Source organism: Filicampus tigris, chromosome 1 (genome assembly GCF_054856515.1).
Source record: "Filicampus tigris isolate MCC_2025a chromosome 1, RoL_Ftig_1.0, whole genome shotgun sequence".
Taxonomy (NCBI): domain Eukaryota; kingdom Metazoa; phylum Chordata; class Actinopteri; order Syngnathiformes; family Syngnathidae; genus Filicampus; species Filicampus tigris.
In genome coordinates, this window is record NC_141217.1 from 35,233,725 (window position 1) to 35,248,923 (window position 15,199).

Sequence of the window (15,199 nt, forward strand, 5' to 3'; positions counted from 1 at the left end):
AGAGAGAGAGAGAGAGAGAGAGAGAGAGAGAGAGAGAGAGAGAGAGAGAGAAAATATGCATGACAAGTGGCAAACAACACAAAGTCTGCTAGTTGTAATTCACAAGTACAGGACATACAACATATTTACCCCTAACAAATGTGAAGGGAAAAACATGACATTGTCTTCCACAACGACTTTATCTTCTGAAAGGTTTCCCGTGCAAAATGATTTTTTTTTTTTTTTTTTAAACAAATCCTTCCAAGCGTTTTAGAGGTCCACTGCAAAAAGACAAATCAGTCCTGTGATTGACAGGTGCTCAGTCCCCAGTGTACTCTGCCTATCACCCAAAGTTAGTTGGCCCCTGACCTCCCATGACCTTGACCAGGACAAACTGTACAGAAAACGGAGGGATGCGTCAAGAAGAGCACTCACAGCACAAAGCCTTCTGTAGGCGTCGGAGTTTCATGGCTGTTCGGTAGGCTGAGAATCGAACATTGTTCAGGTCAGCTGAAAAAGAAACATGAGTCAGAAAAGATGTTTTTTGACAGCGTTGCACCGCTTGGAATAAATCGCTCTCACAAGCCATCTTATTATAAAACAAAGTCTGTGGGTATGTTTACATGAAAATGACTCAGATATGTTTTTTGGGGAATTTTCTACTTTGCACATTGGCAAGACTTAGGTGAAAAAGTGCATGCCCACTAACCGCTTGCTCTTTTGGTCGCCCACTTGTGAGTGCCCAGGTCGATCACTTAATAATAAGTGACTTTTCATACTTATATCTGCATCGGTGCCAACACCACTACATCTGTGTTCTTACTCTGACTCGAAAATAATGCTCCGATACCAACACACCGATACCGCTTTACCAGTCTGGCATGTACAGTAACTTCTGGGCAGGTGGAGCAGGTGTCATGCCAGCCCTGTGGCGGTACTTTCAGTATGGATGCCAACATTCTGTTAGCCGACTGCAAATGATGCTGTACAGTACAAAATTAGGAACTCCCCCCAGGACATCTGTGCTTTGTTTTTACCCACTTAATTTTGTAGTTAATGCACAGAGGCACACAAGGCATCCACATCTCTACTTCTATATCCAGACTCCGTTCTTCTTCTTCGTCCCTTATCTACTGTATGTATTTGTTTCACATAGTGCTCTCTAGAGTTCAGACTTTGACGCCAAATAACTAAAATGCCTTATGTAACAGGCTACGATTGAGCATATTGTATGACACAACTTGTTTTTTTAAATAATATTTGATTACAATAAAAACATTTTCATCACAATTGGAAGATGTAACGCATGGTCAAGTATCGGTATTCAGCATCGACGTGTACTCAAATGTAACTCAAACGTGTACACCATGCCAACCTCTCTAGACAGGCCTCCACTGTTGACCCTTTTCTAGAAATTTTCAGCAACACCCTGACGTACATAAGCCCCTTTCTCCTTTTTCAAAGATGACTGTTTTCAACATTTACATGACACTCCAGTTTTTTCAAAAATTCAAATATTTGCGGTTTTAGCCTACAAACTGCAATTCTCATTTAAACAAAAGGTTGAAAACAACGAAACACTTTTTTTCCAGTTAAAAATCCCCTTGTAAAAGTCCCGTAAATGAGAAGGGAGAAAGCATCTTACACAGTGATTGATAGAGCTCCGCCATCTTGGGATGGTCCCAGCATGTTGTCTGGGTCTGGTGGCTGTTTGAAGAGCGGGAAACACAATAGAAAAAGATTCTTTACTACTCTGTGAGTTGAGTTCATCAGCAGGTTTTAAGCAGCCCTTGCTCACTTCAAGCTGTGACTGCTTCACTCCAACACATAGCTCTGTTCAATATTGAATGCATATACTGCGGTACCTCTACGTACGAACGTCTCTTCATACGAAATTTTCAAGTTACGAAACGCCTCAACAGGAAAATATTGGATCTTGTTACGAAAGAAATTTCAGGATACGGAAGATAAAAGTATGGGCTGATACTCGCAGCTCCGGAGTTTCCTGAAGGCAACATACTCATAGCTGCTCTGCCATTGGCTAGCCTAGCATCTTCCTGGCACCCCATTGGCTAAGAGGGACCTCTACCGTATGTGCCTATGTGTGCAGATAGAGAGACAGAGAGATACATATGTGATAGATATGTCTATACTGGTCATTCGCCCCTCGGGCCATGAGGTGTTCCGATAGTTTTACGTGAATTTGAAACGACGAAAAGAAAAAACGGAGAAAATCGTTTTTGGTTTTTTTTGGCCATACAAACAAAGCAAGAGATAATAGAAATGTCTGAAAAAGGGATGCGTTTGGTTGATCTATATCGGCAGTCGCCACGTTATTAAATCAGTTGTTTACAAAACGCCAGGCAAAAACCACTTCTGAGAGAGAACATGAACCAAAAGACGGCAAAAAGCGATGAGGACAGCAATTCAAAGGTAAACGACCATCATTTTTATTCTTAACTCTAGTCTTTGTTTTTTTTACATTATGCACAACTCTCATTTATTGTGCAATAATCTAATTGTAACATGTAGTTGTGACATTGTGACAGTTGTTTTCATGCATTTTTATGCTTTATAAAACATTTATGTCTGAATATTGGGGGGCTTGGAACGGATTAGGGCATTTACATGGAAAACACGTGTCGACTTACAAAATTTTCTACTTAAGAAATTTCTTCCAGAACCAAGAAATTTCGTAAGTAGAGGTACCACTGTACCAGACAGGAAGAAAGGAACATGGTCTACTTTGTTATCCTCACACTAAAACAAACGATTACATGAGGCATACTTCTCTAACACTGACAAAACAAAGATGTGGCAAAAAGTATAAGTAGTTAAATAAGGGGATCTTGTCTCAATTTACTCAGTGTTGAATCTGGGCCTGTTTAGTCAACCGCAACGCTGTTGTTCTGGTATATGACGAGCAACAGGTGGATACACAAGTTGATTGAACCTTCTGCCCTCTAGTGGAAGACCATGTAACAGTCCTGCCTGTTACCGTATATCACTGGCAAAGACAGACCAACAAAGATATATCTCCAGTAAATAAATCATTTTTGGACCATTTAAGCGAAATTGGATGATTACCCACAGCACAACTAATTATCTCTCGCAGCATATTACTGTGCGACAGCACACTGGTCAGGAATCGCTGAAATGATCATAATTGGAATGGGACGACACAACCTTTTAGTACACAGCCTGTCCACAGTTTTGCTTTCACACCATTAAAAAAATAAAAATAAATAAATAAATAAATAAAATGACGACGATGCCTCTATTTCCTTTTCCTCTTTTCTTCACATTTCCAGCCGAGCTTTTGAAAAGTGCACACGTCGAAGTCGGCCACACACAAGCGTGGCTCAGTTAACCTTTGTCAGGAGAGCACTGCAAAATAATCATCGGTACGCGCAGTTTTGCAGCATGTCCTCTGCACTCCAACTAAAGAGAAGAGGGCTCCCGCGGTACTTGAAAACGACGACCTGCGCAAAAATAGCTCAGCCACTCGGCTCATTATTGCTGTGATGCATACAAGTAATAAGCGTGAAACATTGAACTCGCAATTATTACACATTACATGCACACCTGACACACACTGGTGCAATATGGCTGCCTGCAGTTCAGCCACGCCCGAGCAGATGTCTCACTCAGAGGCATCACAGTCGGACAAAACAACAACATACCCAAATGCTTTTCAAGTCGACACTATCTCGAAGAAGAGTATTATAGTCCAGTTTACTACACTGCAAGAAAAGGTTTAAATGTCCTCCGATTTAGATGAAAGGCTGAAATGATTTTCTCATAGGAGCAATTAAACCTTCCGCCAATGTGATCCGAAGGCCGGAGAAAAGACCCTTGGGAAAAGCGCAAATATGAAGCTATGACGGGAAAAGATGCATTTGAAAAACTTTCTACAGGATGTATACAATCAGCCCACATTTGTGTTCCAATCCAAACAGTTTCTGCATACAATGCTCTCAGCAACATCATAATTAGAAAAAGGACAAACGTTAAAATATTTGAACACATGCTTTGAGATAGTTGTTTGACTCTAGTTGGCAACACTGAGTTGTGCTTGGCTTCCGCCCCATATATAATTTTGTACATAAGACCCAACTACTTCTAATAATACTCTAGTTCCTTTGCATCTTGTGATCTAGCATTCTTCCTCAAGACCAGCTTTTGTTATGATATTTTCCTTTTTTTTTTTTTTTTTTTACTTCTGTGTTAAGGCCATGACGTTTCGTTAAAAGGATATAGAGTGCACGAATCGCCCGGTACGAAGTCCACTTGCAGTCGGACAAACTGTAGCGATGCAATGCCTCACTAGACCTCACAGGTGGAGCTGCAGGGGCACTTTTTTTTCTTTTTTTTTTTTTTAAAGGACAGTCAGACAAATGTGCTTTTGATTGTTTGGCCTTGGCAGACATGTTTGCTCTCCTGAGTTCCAGAGCTTACCCAATTTTTTAGACTGCAGTGGTTCTCAAATTTTTTACACGAGCACTACCTCAAAAAAAAAAAAAAAAAAACGTTAGTACTCCCAGTACTATCATTACCAACATTAAAATACAACAGTGTAATAGACCCAAGAGTTTATCAGAAACCACACAGGTGCTTTATTCTTAAAACGTAGACTGTGTAATTGTAACCCAGTGAAATTTTGCTGTCCAAAATGGCCCCCGTACCTGTGGGCATAATCTCATAGAAAATGTACACCCACACTGACATGCTCTACATCTTGCAGGTGACAGGAAGAAGAATTACAAGTACCATGATGTCAAGAGGTAGCAGACTTAAATTAAAATAATACACCAAAGGCATCTTTAATTATGGCAGTCAATTATGAGTACAGTGAAGACAGAAAGTTTCTTGGGTTTGAAGCTCAAGACTTCCCATTTAGGGTTTGAATGCATATTAAGTTCATTGAAAACTCCATGGCTGCATTTACATGCAGATCCAAGTGCCCAATTCTGATTTATTGTCGATAACGTGTCCACTTTTTTTCCCCATGTACCGGAATTTCCGGACTATAAGACGCTACTTTTCCCCCCCAAAAATTATCAAACACGTCACAGTGGACCAACGAAACTGTCCGCCCTCATACAGAATGTTCATATCAGCCATTTGCGATTGGAGTGCGAGCGCATGAGGGCGGAGAGAGCCTGCCTGAAGAGAGAAATACAGAAGTCTGTATGCGTAGCGGTACGCAGCTGTTTAAGGAGCAACTGAAACCAAAAAGAACTATCTTGAGTTGAGTTTAATGAGCATAGGGATTGAGTGCCATAAATACATCTCTGCAGTGCGGTAAAAACGTGTTTTAAAATTCCATCTGCGTGACCTCGTTCTTTGCAAAAATCCCATGTTATAATGTTCATGGCCATGGCTATTAAGATGAAGCCGCCAATGCGTGCACAAATTTGTTTTTATGGCTAAATTTAGCTGTTGCGGCTGTTAATTAACAGCATTTTGTGGCCTGGAAATGACGGTATATTTCAAGTGACACATATCGAACAGCTGTTTTTGATGGAACACATGAAACAGCCATTTTTTTCGAGCCGAAGGTAGGCTAATGGCGGACGCTGACGATCGCACGGAGCTCTGATAAGTAACGGCAGTGCTATATCGACGATGCGCACGACCAGTGGAACCAGTCGAATGTGATATGATATGGTTTGTAGACAATGACGATATTGACGTCTTTTTAACAGAATAGAGGATGGTAATTAGTAATTACCGGTCGATTTAAAAAAAATTAAAATAGTGCTTCTCTTGCACTGACACGTTATTTTTACATCTTCGATTGAAACAGCAAATAATAAATTCTTCCTGTGTGAAAGCCACATGTCTAATCTCTTTAATTCTTTTGGAATTATGTTTCTGTCTGCTACAGGGGCTGAGATATCAATCATTTTGTAAGTGTTGAATTTCTGGGAGAACTTCAGGTTTTCAATTCCAAAGGCGACCGACGGTTTTGGGGAGCCGTTGAGAAAGGCGCTTTAGGCCTGAATGGGTTAAACCACATTCAGAAGAGGCCTGATTCAGATTCGAGGATACCCGATTCAATTAGTTTGTTTTTCTTCTCGTTAACACGGTCATCATCCACAATTGAATTATGCCGCCTGAGCATAGAAGCTGTTTTGCCCATCGCTGTGAATTGGAATGGCTGCCGTGTACAGCGTACAGCCCTGTGAATGGCTGGTGACCGGTTCAGTATGTACCCCGTCTCTTGCCCTACGTCAGCTTGGATAGGCTCCAACTCAACCGTGACCGTAATGAGGACAAGCACTCTAAAAAGCGGCTGGGCAGATGTTCTCACTAATTTCCTGTGGGTGAGCAGGATAAATCAAGTGGATGTCGTAAATACTATTGTATAGCAAAGTATTGTACAAATAAGATTACACGACGTTGTGGCCACTTCTAAAGGGGCCGGACTGGAAACCAAACATCCGTCATTGGGTTTGCGGAAGGCATTTTCTCACAGGTATGTATGAAATGGCTTCGGTTGGGTTGCATTGGAGGAAATTTGCAACACAAGATGGCTTAGAGATGACGGCACCACCAAAACAGCACACGTGTGCCATCAAAAGAGAAGTCATTAATTGCCCAATCGCTCAGTGATCATGTTTTACCTATGTCTGCATTTCCGCCATGTGTCTGCTTTTTTAAGCAACCTTAACCGTTGAAATGTAAATTACCGCCGCCATTCCGTCTCCCCGGAAAAACAATTTTCCCCACATAACTTCTTTTTGACGAACATTTCTCAACGTGAAGATATGGCAGTAGGGAGAAGGCTAAAATCATCATTGAAGCCTTAACCCTGTTTTCTCATTCGCCCTGCCCCTGTCAAATAGCATAGATGGGATCGTTTACCAGTGGTGCAATCGGCGATCACTCCGTCTCTTGACAACTGGAAGTACGTTTGAAACGGTCTACAACATAATTGTTATGATTTATTATCATGTCTGCAGCGCATGATTTCTGTTCAACATTTTTCCCATAATGCAATGTAGCATGCGCAAGTCTATACCCTGTGGCATTATGGGGGTAAAGAAATGACAGAAATCATGCATTGCAGACATAATAGAACCATGGGTAAACAATGTTGAGGTATGTAGCTATTGAATGTATTCGTATAATGAGGGCAAATGCTAAAAAGGAGCTTTTTTTTTTTGCTTGCAAAAATGCAGAAGGGAAATCATGCACTGAAGATATAATAAATCATGAAAAATTACAAATAAACAATGTTTATCCACTTAACTTTCTAACATTTTTTTTGGTATATAGTTCAAGCGAAATGCTAAAAAAAAAACCATTTTTTTTGGTTTACTTGCATGTATACAAGTCAACACCCTGTTGTATTATGGGGAAAATGCTCATTTTTAGCAATTAGCCTACAAGTATGTTCAAACGAATTTGTCAAGTCAAAAATGTTTGTTGGATGTTGTTAACATCCATGCTCCTCCAGGCTCCAGCAGTGCACCGTAAAAAATATTCATTTGTGCAAGGCACTACCCCAAAGCAGTATCGTTGATGTAGTTACATTAAAGTGGAAGTCAACCCAAACATTTATTTTTCAAGAATATGTTCTATGCGTTCTGATTAATATTGCATTTGTGGAATATGAGTTAAGCAGCAAAATCCACCTGTTTTTAGCCATCTCAGGGGGAGGCCATTCGGTCACTTCTGTCCATTGAAAATGACATCACAGTTGCTCAGGGCTCAGATAATGACCAATCACGGCTCACCTGCTTTCTGAAGCCTTTATTTGGTCCGCCATTCGTCTGCAGTCCGTAATTAGTCTATTTTTCGCGGCGAGGAAAATAGTGAGTCGCTGTTGCTTGGGGAACACATTTGAGTGAGGGACCAGGCTGGACCAGGACTAAGATAATGTTGCTAACGGCGATTAGCGCTATGCTAATGTTGCTAATGACGATTAACACGCACCTTATTTACATTGTTTATAATCTCCAGGAGGCTGTTGGAGTTGCAAGTTGAGTTGAGATTCTAGTGAAAGTTTAGTTGGAATCGTTGACAGAACTGACTGTTTAAAATTAGAGGCGGCCCGGCCTATGGACGGGTACTATTTTTTTTACCCCCGGGAAAAAAGGCAAATGACGGACGACGGAAGGGTACCCTCGCTGCTGACAGATGACGGACGCTCAATTTGTAGTAAAATGCCCAGCATGCCCAGCTCTGATACAATGTAAGCATACAGAACTAATATTTTGTTAGAGTGCATGATTCACAATTAACCATCCGTCTTAGGACTACTTCATCTTAATCGCTGGCTCACGTCAAAGGACATTTTTGACTTGCCTGTGAAAGTATGACGCTGAGAGGGTCAGAGTTAGCAAGTCCTTTACTTCGACATCAAATATCCATCCGAAGATGTTGGGTGATGTTACAGTACGCACACTACAGGCTCTTTGCAAGTGAATTTATTTGAACAAAGTTATGGTTAAGCCACGCTTTCATTCAATTTACGGTTGCCAAACAAACGTGTGTGCATGCACACACTTTTTCACTGATTCGGCACGTCGTCTTTGCTGGTTCGGCAGACGAGGTTCACAGAATTGGTTCTTGTGCACTGGAAACACTTTTGTGTTCCAAATGTCCTTTAGGTGCTTATAATTGTGGCACAAATCTGACGTCACAATGTAGCCTCTACACAGAATGTCGGGGCTTGTTCCGAGAGATGGATAGATGCCGACGCCAATGCCGAACACGCAGTTTCGAAAATTGATGGATGGAATATATCTTTGCTCACCTATCGATGCCAGTGACGTATAAGACAGGCATAAGAATGAAATGTTCTTGCCACTAGATGGCAATTAACCTTATGTATCCACATTATGTGGCATTTTTGTGTCGTGGCATTTTATTTTAAAATCAGGTGCCTTGCCTAAAGGTTAAGAAACACTGGTGTACATGACCTTTTGAGCACACCAACAAGCAACCTTCGGTCGGCTCGCAAGCAAAGACAAGAAGAAAATAAATCAAGCAAGCGTCTTGGAAATGATTACAAATATTAACAAAAGCAAGTGAGTAGGTCCAGGTTCAACTGCGTGCATGGATACTTTGTACATCAATCAACTGTGTTTTGACTAAGCACGCATGAATGCACCCTGGTGCCAACAATCTGCGCCATCCATCCATCCATCGATCTATCCCGCACCGAGCACCCTTATTTTCAACAACTCAGAGTGTGTGTGCGTGTGTGTGTGTGTGTGTGTGTGTGCGAGAGACCCGTGAGAGTGCGCAAGGCTCAACACTGCGGCTGAGCATCACTCACACACACACAATGCCAATTACTCTAGGGCGGCACGTTTCATCCCACCTTTAAATTTGACCCGATGTGTGAACATTTCCAAACGCGAACTGCCACTACGGGGGTGGGGGGCGCTTGCGTGCATGTAAAGGAATGTAACGCACCGATGCATCACCGTGCAGAATCGGGCGATGCGGCGCGCGTGCACAAATCAACACGAATCCCCCACAAAACACACACGCGCCCGCAAATAAACGCACACCCACACCTAGAGATCCGGTTCCAGTGTGTTTGCTTTCAAGCACAATGGATCCTCTTTAGATTCGAACATGGACCACAGACGTGCTTCGGAAGACGCCGAATGAGGAAATGCCCGATCCAGGTATCCAAACCCGCAAGACCTAACCACCGCTACGGAAGTTATTAGCCTATTACGCTCGATCCCTTCAGCGGCGTGTAATTATATAAAAGAGGGGTTACCCATCGATTTTATGCCACGTTCCAAATGTTAAGTCAATGCATCTTAATTCCCTCGTTCCCAAATAGCCCGCACGCCAAATCTCGGATATTTGCAAATTCGCAGCTCAGCACCTCCGTGCTAGCCGTGAAAACTCCCAACCGACGTCAGCGGCGTAAAACACACGCGCGCGCACACACAAACAAACCCCCACAATTATTGAACCACAATGAATAAAAACCGTCGCCGGTACTCACTTCCGAAGCTGCTCCCGCATTGTCGCTAGCGATTCCAGCAGAAGAGAGCACCCAATGTCGCCCCCGATGTCGGCGAAACCCTTTCCGCGGTTCGACCCAAGCGTCTAAGTAGCACCAAGACAACCTTGCCGGAGCTTGCCCGTGCTTGTGATTATCCGCGTGTGAGCACTGGTGTCTTTGCAGGGAGGCTGGCTGGCTGGCTGGCTGACTCCCGAATGAAGCCCGCCAACATACAACAAAACAAATGGACCACTTCCGCTCAACTCTTTCCAAAATAAATGTCCATGTTTTTGCTGTTGGGGTCGCAATTTATCTTCACGCATCGTCAGTTTGCACATCGATGTGAATGTCTTCATTTCAAGGCAGCTAAATGATTGTACTTTGGAGGTCATTTTCTGACTCTCTCCGATGAAACGTTAAATAATCCACAAAGAAAATTCAGAAACATGCACTTGTTGTGTAACTGTAGCCGTAAAGCTGAGTCCTAAAAAGTAAACTGGGTCAACGGCAAATTTTAGGCAAATGGCTTAATGTGTCCCTAAATTTATTTTTGATGCTTATTAAAAAAAAAAAAAGTCTTGCTTTTCCAAGCACATCAAATTTTTTGAGCAATTATGATTTAAGTTTGCTTTTACAATGCATTGTAATTTAATTTTAAGATATGACATTTCAGGGAAAAAACAATCCACCTGTTGCCAAACCTAAACCTGAATTAATCAATATTACAAAATATGCAGAGTGATGATAAGCCCTTCGGAGGATAGTTGGATCTTATTATGAAAACCTAATGTGATGGAGAAAGAAAGAGGGTAGATTCAGAATCAGCACAAAAAAAATCACCTGGAAAAGTTAATTCGCATCTCTGACTAAAAAAAAAAAAGTAAAAAGTTGTAGACCAGTGTTGGTTTAAAAACCAAAAAGTAACTCCTAAAATGGCTTCTTCTTCTTCTCTTGTCTCACTCTCGATGACCAACTTACATATTAACTAAAACATAAACTAGGATTTAAGTCAGCTTTTGTGGTATGATTTTTGTTGTCATTCTTGTAAATGTTAAAACGTTTTATTTGATCACATACATATTGTAATTACTCTACAATTGTGCCGGTTAACATACCTGCGTACCTGTTACTAAAACCGTTTTAGCCTCCCAGAGAAAGAGAGAAAAACAAGTGAATATTTCCAGTGAGGGAGTGTGTCACTCAAACCAATGCAATCCTGTTACCCATTAGGAAAAAGTACATTCATATCATTTTTTTTTTATTAAGAATATAGCAAAGTTCGTTCTCAACCGGTTAGCATAGCAGTTAACACAGCTAGCACTTACTCAAGCAAAAATGATGTAATTGGAGTGTCACTAAAATAAATTTGTATTCAAACAAAATGCAACTGAACTGAATTGCACAAGAGTTATTCAGCAATATTTGATCAAATGTGAATCGGAATGACCATTCAAGCAGCGGTGAATACGACTAAAAGTAACACCCTATCACAACCTATCTGAAAGCATTTATTTTGAAAAATAACATCACTTCTGGTCAAGCTCTCTTTTTAACTCAATGCTTAACTCAGCTGTGGCGAAGCTCCCCTTCCCCCATCACAGTGTTAGTGAAAGGAAAGGAGCTGAGGTACTCCCAGGAAGCTCTCTGCTTTTCAACATTAAATAACATGGAGGAAACCGTGAGGGAGAGAAAGGGATATGTGGAAGCAGAAATGTGACAGAGCCGAAGATTGAAATAAAGGGGAATTTTAAATGCGTCTTTCTTTATTTTAATCGAGACAACTTGTGTTGCTGGTTGTCTTGAAAAAAGTTCACCTGCAAAGCGACTCACCCTGTTATTTATTTGCCAAGCATCAACTTTGATCCCCCCACAATGGTTGCCTGTTTCCACCTGTGTGCGTGCGTGTGCATGCTTCAATAAATTCCTCACTAATAATTTAAAATGAACATATTATTAAATAAAAAAATGTATGTTTCAATTGCCTGCCCACCCATCTAGTGTGACATTAACTCATTCACTGCCAGACGTTTTCAGACCCTTTTTTACCCTGACGTTTGGAAAAAATTGGAAAAAAATATAAATACATTCCTGGGATTGAATGGCTGGACCATGAAAAGACAAGTAAATTTGTCAACGGCAGTGAATGAGTTAAAACAACCAAGTCAAGAATTAATTATACAGTGGTACCTCTACTTACGAAATTAATTGGTTCTGGAAGAAATTTCTTAAGTAGAAAAGTTTGTAAATCGAGACGTGTTTTCCATGTAAATGCCCTAATCCGTTCCAAGCCCCCCAATATTCAGGCATAAATGTTTTATAAAGCATAAAAATGCATGAAAACATGTAACAAATACATGTTACAATTAGATTATTGAGAGAGTAAATGAGAGTTGTCCAATAATGTAATGTAAAAAAACAAAGAATAGTGTAAAGAATAAAAATGATGGTCGTTTACCTTTGAATTGCTGCCCTCATCGCTTTTTGCCCTCTTTGGTTCATGTTCTCTCAGAGGTGGTTTTTGCCTGGCGTTTTGTAAACAACTGATTTAATAACGTGGCGACTGTCGATACATTACGGTCAAATTCTTTGGCGAGATCAACCAAACGCATCCCCCTTTCATACTTTTCTATTATCTCTTGCTTTGTTTGTATGGACAAGAAAAACGATTTTCTCCCTTTTTTCTTTTCCTCGTTTCTAATTCACGTAAAACTATCGGAACACCTCATGGCCCGAGGGGCGAATGACGAGGATAGACATATCTATCACATATATATCTATCTACCTGTCCATCTACACACATAGACACATACGGTAGAGATCCCTCTTAGCCAATGGGATGCCAGGAAGATGCTAGGCTAGCCAATGGCAGAGCAGCTATGAGTATGTTGCGTTCAGGAAGCTCCGGAGCTGCGAGTATCAGCCCATACTTTTACCTTTCGTATCCTGAAATTTCTTTCGTAACTAGAGGCAATATTTTCCTGTTGAGGCGTTTCGTAACTTGAAAATTTCGTATGAAGAGACGTTCATAAGTAGAGGTACCACTGTATGTCTACTTCTGAAAATGTGTAAGAAGCTAGGCTGGGTCAAGACAGGGCACTTTCAAGCTATGGTTTTATCCAAATCCTCACCAAAAATGTTTTGTTGGCCCTTGTGCCAACCCTACCATGTTTTGTGGGAATGAGTTTTTGTATTATTTATGCATTCCAAGACTTTGTGTCTTTGTATTCTATTCCATTCCACATGTGCTGTGAAAAACGGAATATTTTCAGACCCGCCCCTTTAATACAGCAACATACTGCAGTGGTGGCCCAAAAACTATGATCCACATGGCTTTTATTGACAAGATTGTTCCAAAAACGGGCCACATTAATGACATTTGTTAATCCCTCATCCAAACGTGTTTGTTTGAAGTGCTGGCAAACTCTCACCAGGGGATTGGTTGGCCATACCCATTTCAATATGCACTTCATGTGTGTTTGTATGTATTTAGACACATGAGACATAGTACTGTATTGGTGTGCATTGCTGAATCATTGGTAAATTGTGAGGACGATTTTGCTGTGTGTGTGTGTGTGTGTGTGTGCATGTGTTCGAATGGCACACTCACAGTGTCTTGGTCATCAGGTCAGGTCCAGCTTTTTCTCTGTATTCAGAGATAAAAAAAACCCCGTCACTTCACTTTTCCCTCCTCCGTGCAACTTTTGGCCTTAACCTTGATTTTCTCCAAGTGTTGTTTCCAGTGAATTAGTCGCGGCTATCGGTCAGTTAAAGCTGACATTGAAAAGATGCAAGTAGCTCAGAACATGAAGCACAGCGCTTGTCTGATTTGCCAAAAGAAGCAGGATAGGGGCTCAGAATGGGAGGCGGGGTGGGGTGAGGGCGCTTAGGTGAGATGATAAGTATCCATGTCTAGAAAGAAAAACGTTCACCATGCAATGACATCAATGCAACGGTTATTTGGGACACTTAAAGCGGAAGTCAACCCAAACATATTTTTTTCAAGAGTATGTTCCCAGCAGGCCCACTAGTTGAAACACGGCATTCTGATTAATTTTGCGTTTGTGGAATATAAATTAAGCAGCAAAATGCACTGTTTTTAGCCATCTCTTGGGGCGGCCATTTTGTCTTCTGTCGACTGAAAATGACATCACAACTGCTCACAACGACCAATCACGGCTGACCTGTTTTCTGACTCTGAGCCGTGATTGGTTCATTGAGAGCAGTTGTGATGTCATTTTCAGTCGACAGAAGAGAAAATGGCCGCCCCCAGAGATGGCTAAAAACGAGTGGATTAACACTTATTCCACAAACGCAATATTTATCAGAATGCCCTGTTTCAACTAGTGGGCTTGTATAGAACATGTTCTTGAAAAAAATATGTTTAGGTTGACTTCCGCTTTAAGCATGGAAACATGCGTGAATACAACACATGTTCTGTTTTCATCAATGATATTTTAGTTGTTTGGATGTTTAAGTCTACAATTTTGGATGGGTCAACTTCAAAAAAGATATTCTTTCAAGGAAGGATTTCCCCACAAAAAGTATGAGTGCGACTAAAGTTATCAAAGCAAATCTCTTTTATAAGTTGTAAAAATCAGATCCCAACAAACTATAACCTGGGATGTCAAGTCAAACCAGGTTCACACATAAGATCCAAATTCCAGACAGCAGCAATTTAAACAATGAAAAATCCATTTACCTACTTTCAAGCGCTTATATCGCTGCGGAATCTAAACGGACCAGGTTTGCGATTTGTGTTGTTTTATTGTTATTTATTTCTTTTTAAAAAGATAACATTTTTTTAAATAATGGTTTCCCCAACAATTGACTGTCCAGTTCAGGGTGTATCCTGCCTCTCAAACAAATTCATCTGGGATAGGCTGCGGTAACCTGTGACTTTTTTGAAGTAGAGAAAATGGAAATAAAGAAAATGGATGATGAAGACCACATAGCGATAAAGTCAGATTCTTATTTTGCATCATTCAAGAGATATGTTGAAAAAGCGTATTTTTCTACGTGATTTAGCAAAAAATTCAGCTTTTGCAAACTCCTGCCAGAGTAAAGAATTTTCAAACCCCTCCATCTATATTTTGTATATAGATGGAGAAAAGTGGGCTTATGACTTGCCTTTTGAAATGCGCATTCTCTCACATTCCAACTTTAATGTCAAATGACATCATCGCCTTTCGGATTCTTATTTCATTTCATGCAATGGCAAACTTGATAATACGTTATGCG

The 15,199-nt window shown here is 40.9% G+C and overlaps 1 protein-coding gene across 4 annotated transcripts in view; it reads right to left on the bottom strand.

The window, feature by feature from the left end:
• The window catches only part of dmd (dystrophin), a 166,031-nt gene that overhangs the window by 24,357 nt on the left and 126,475 nt on the right, over positions 1 to 15,199 (bottom strand). For 3 of the 4 annotated variants that reach the window (XM_086036590.1, XM_086036582.1, XM_086036576.1), the window contains 3 exons: positions 13,569 to 13,604; positions 1,625 to 1,686; positions 415 to 489 (listed from right to left, as the gene is read on the bottom strand). In XM_086036590.1, the coding sequence (XP_085892716.1) occupies positions 415 to 489; positions 1,625 to 1,686; positions 13,569 to 13,604 (173 nt within the window). The remainder of the gene's footprint in view (positions 1 to 414; positions 490 to 1,624; positions 1,687 to 13,568; positions 13,605 to 15,199) is intronic. The other variant, XM_086036598.1, reaches the window with a different exon arrangement.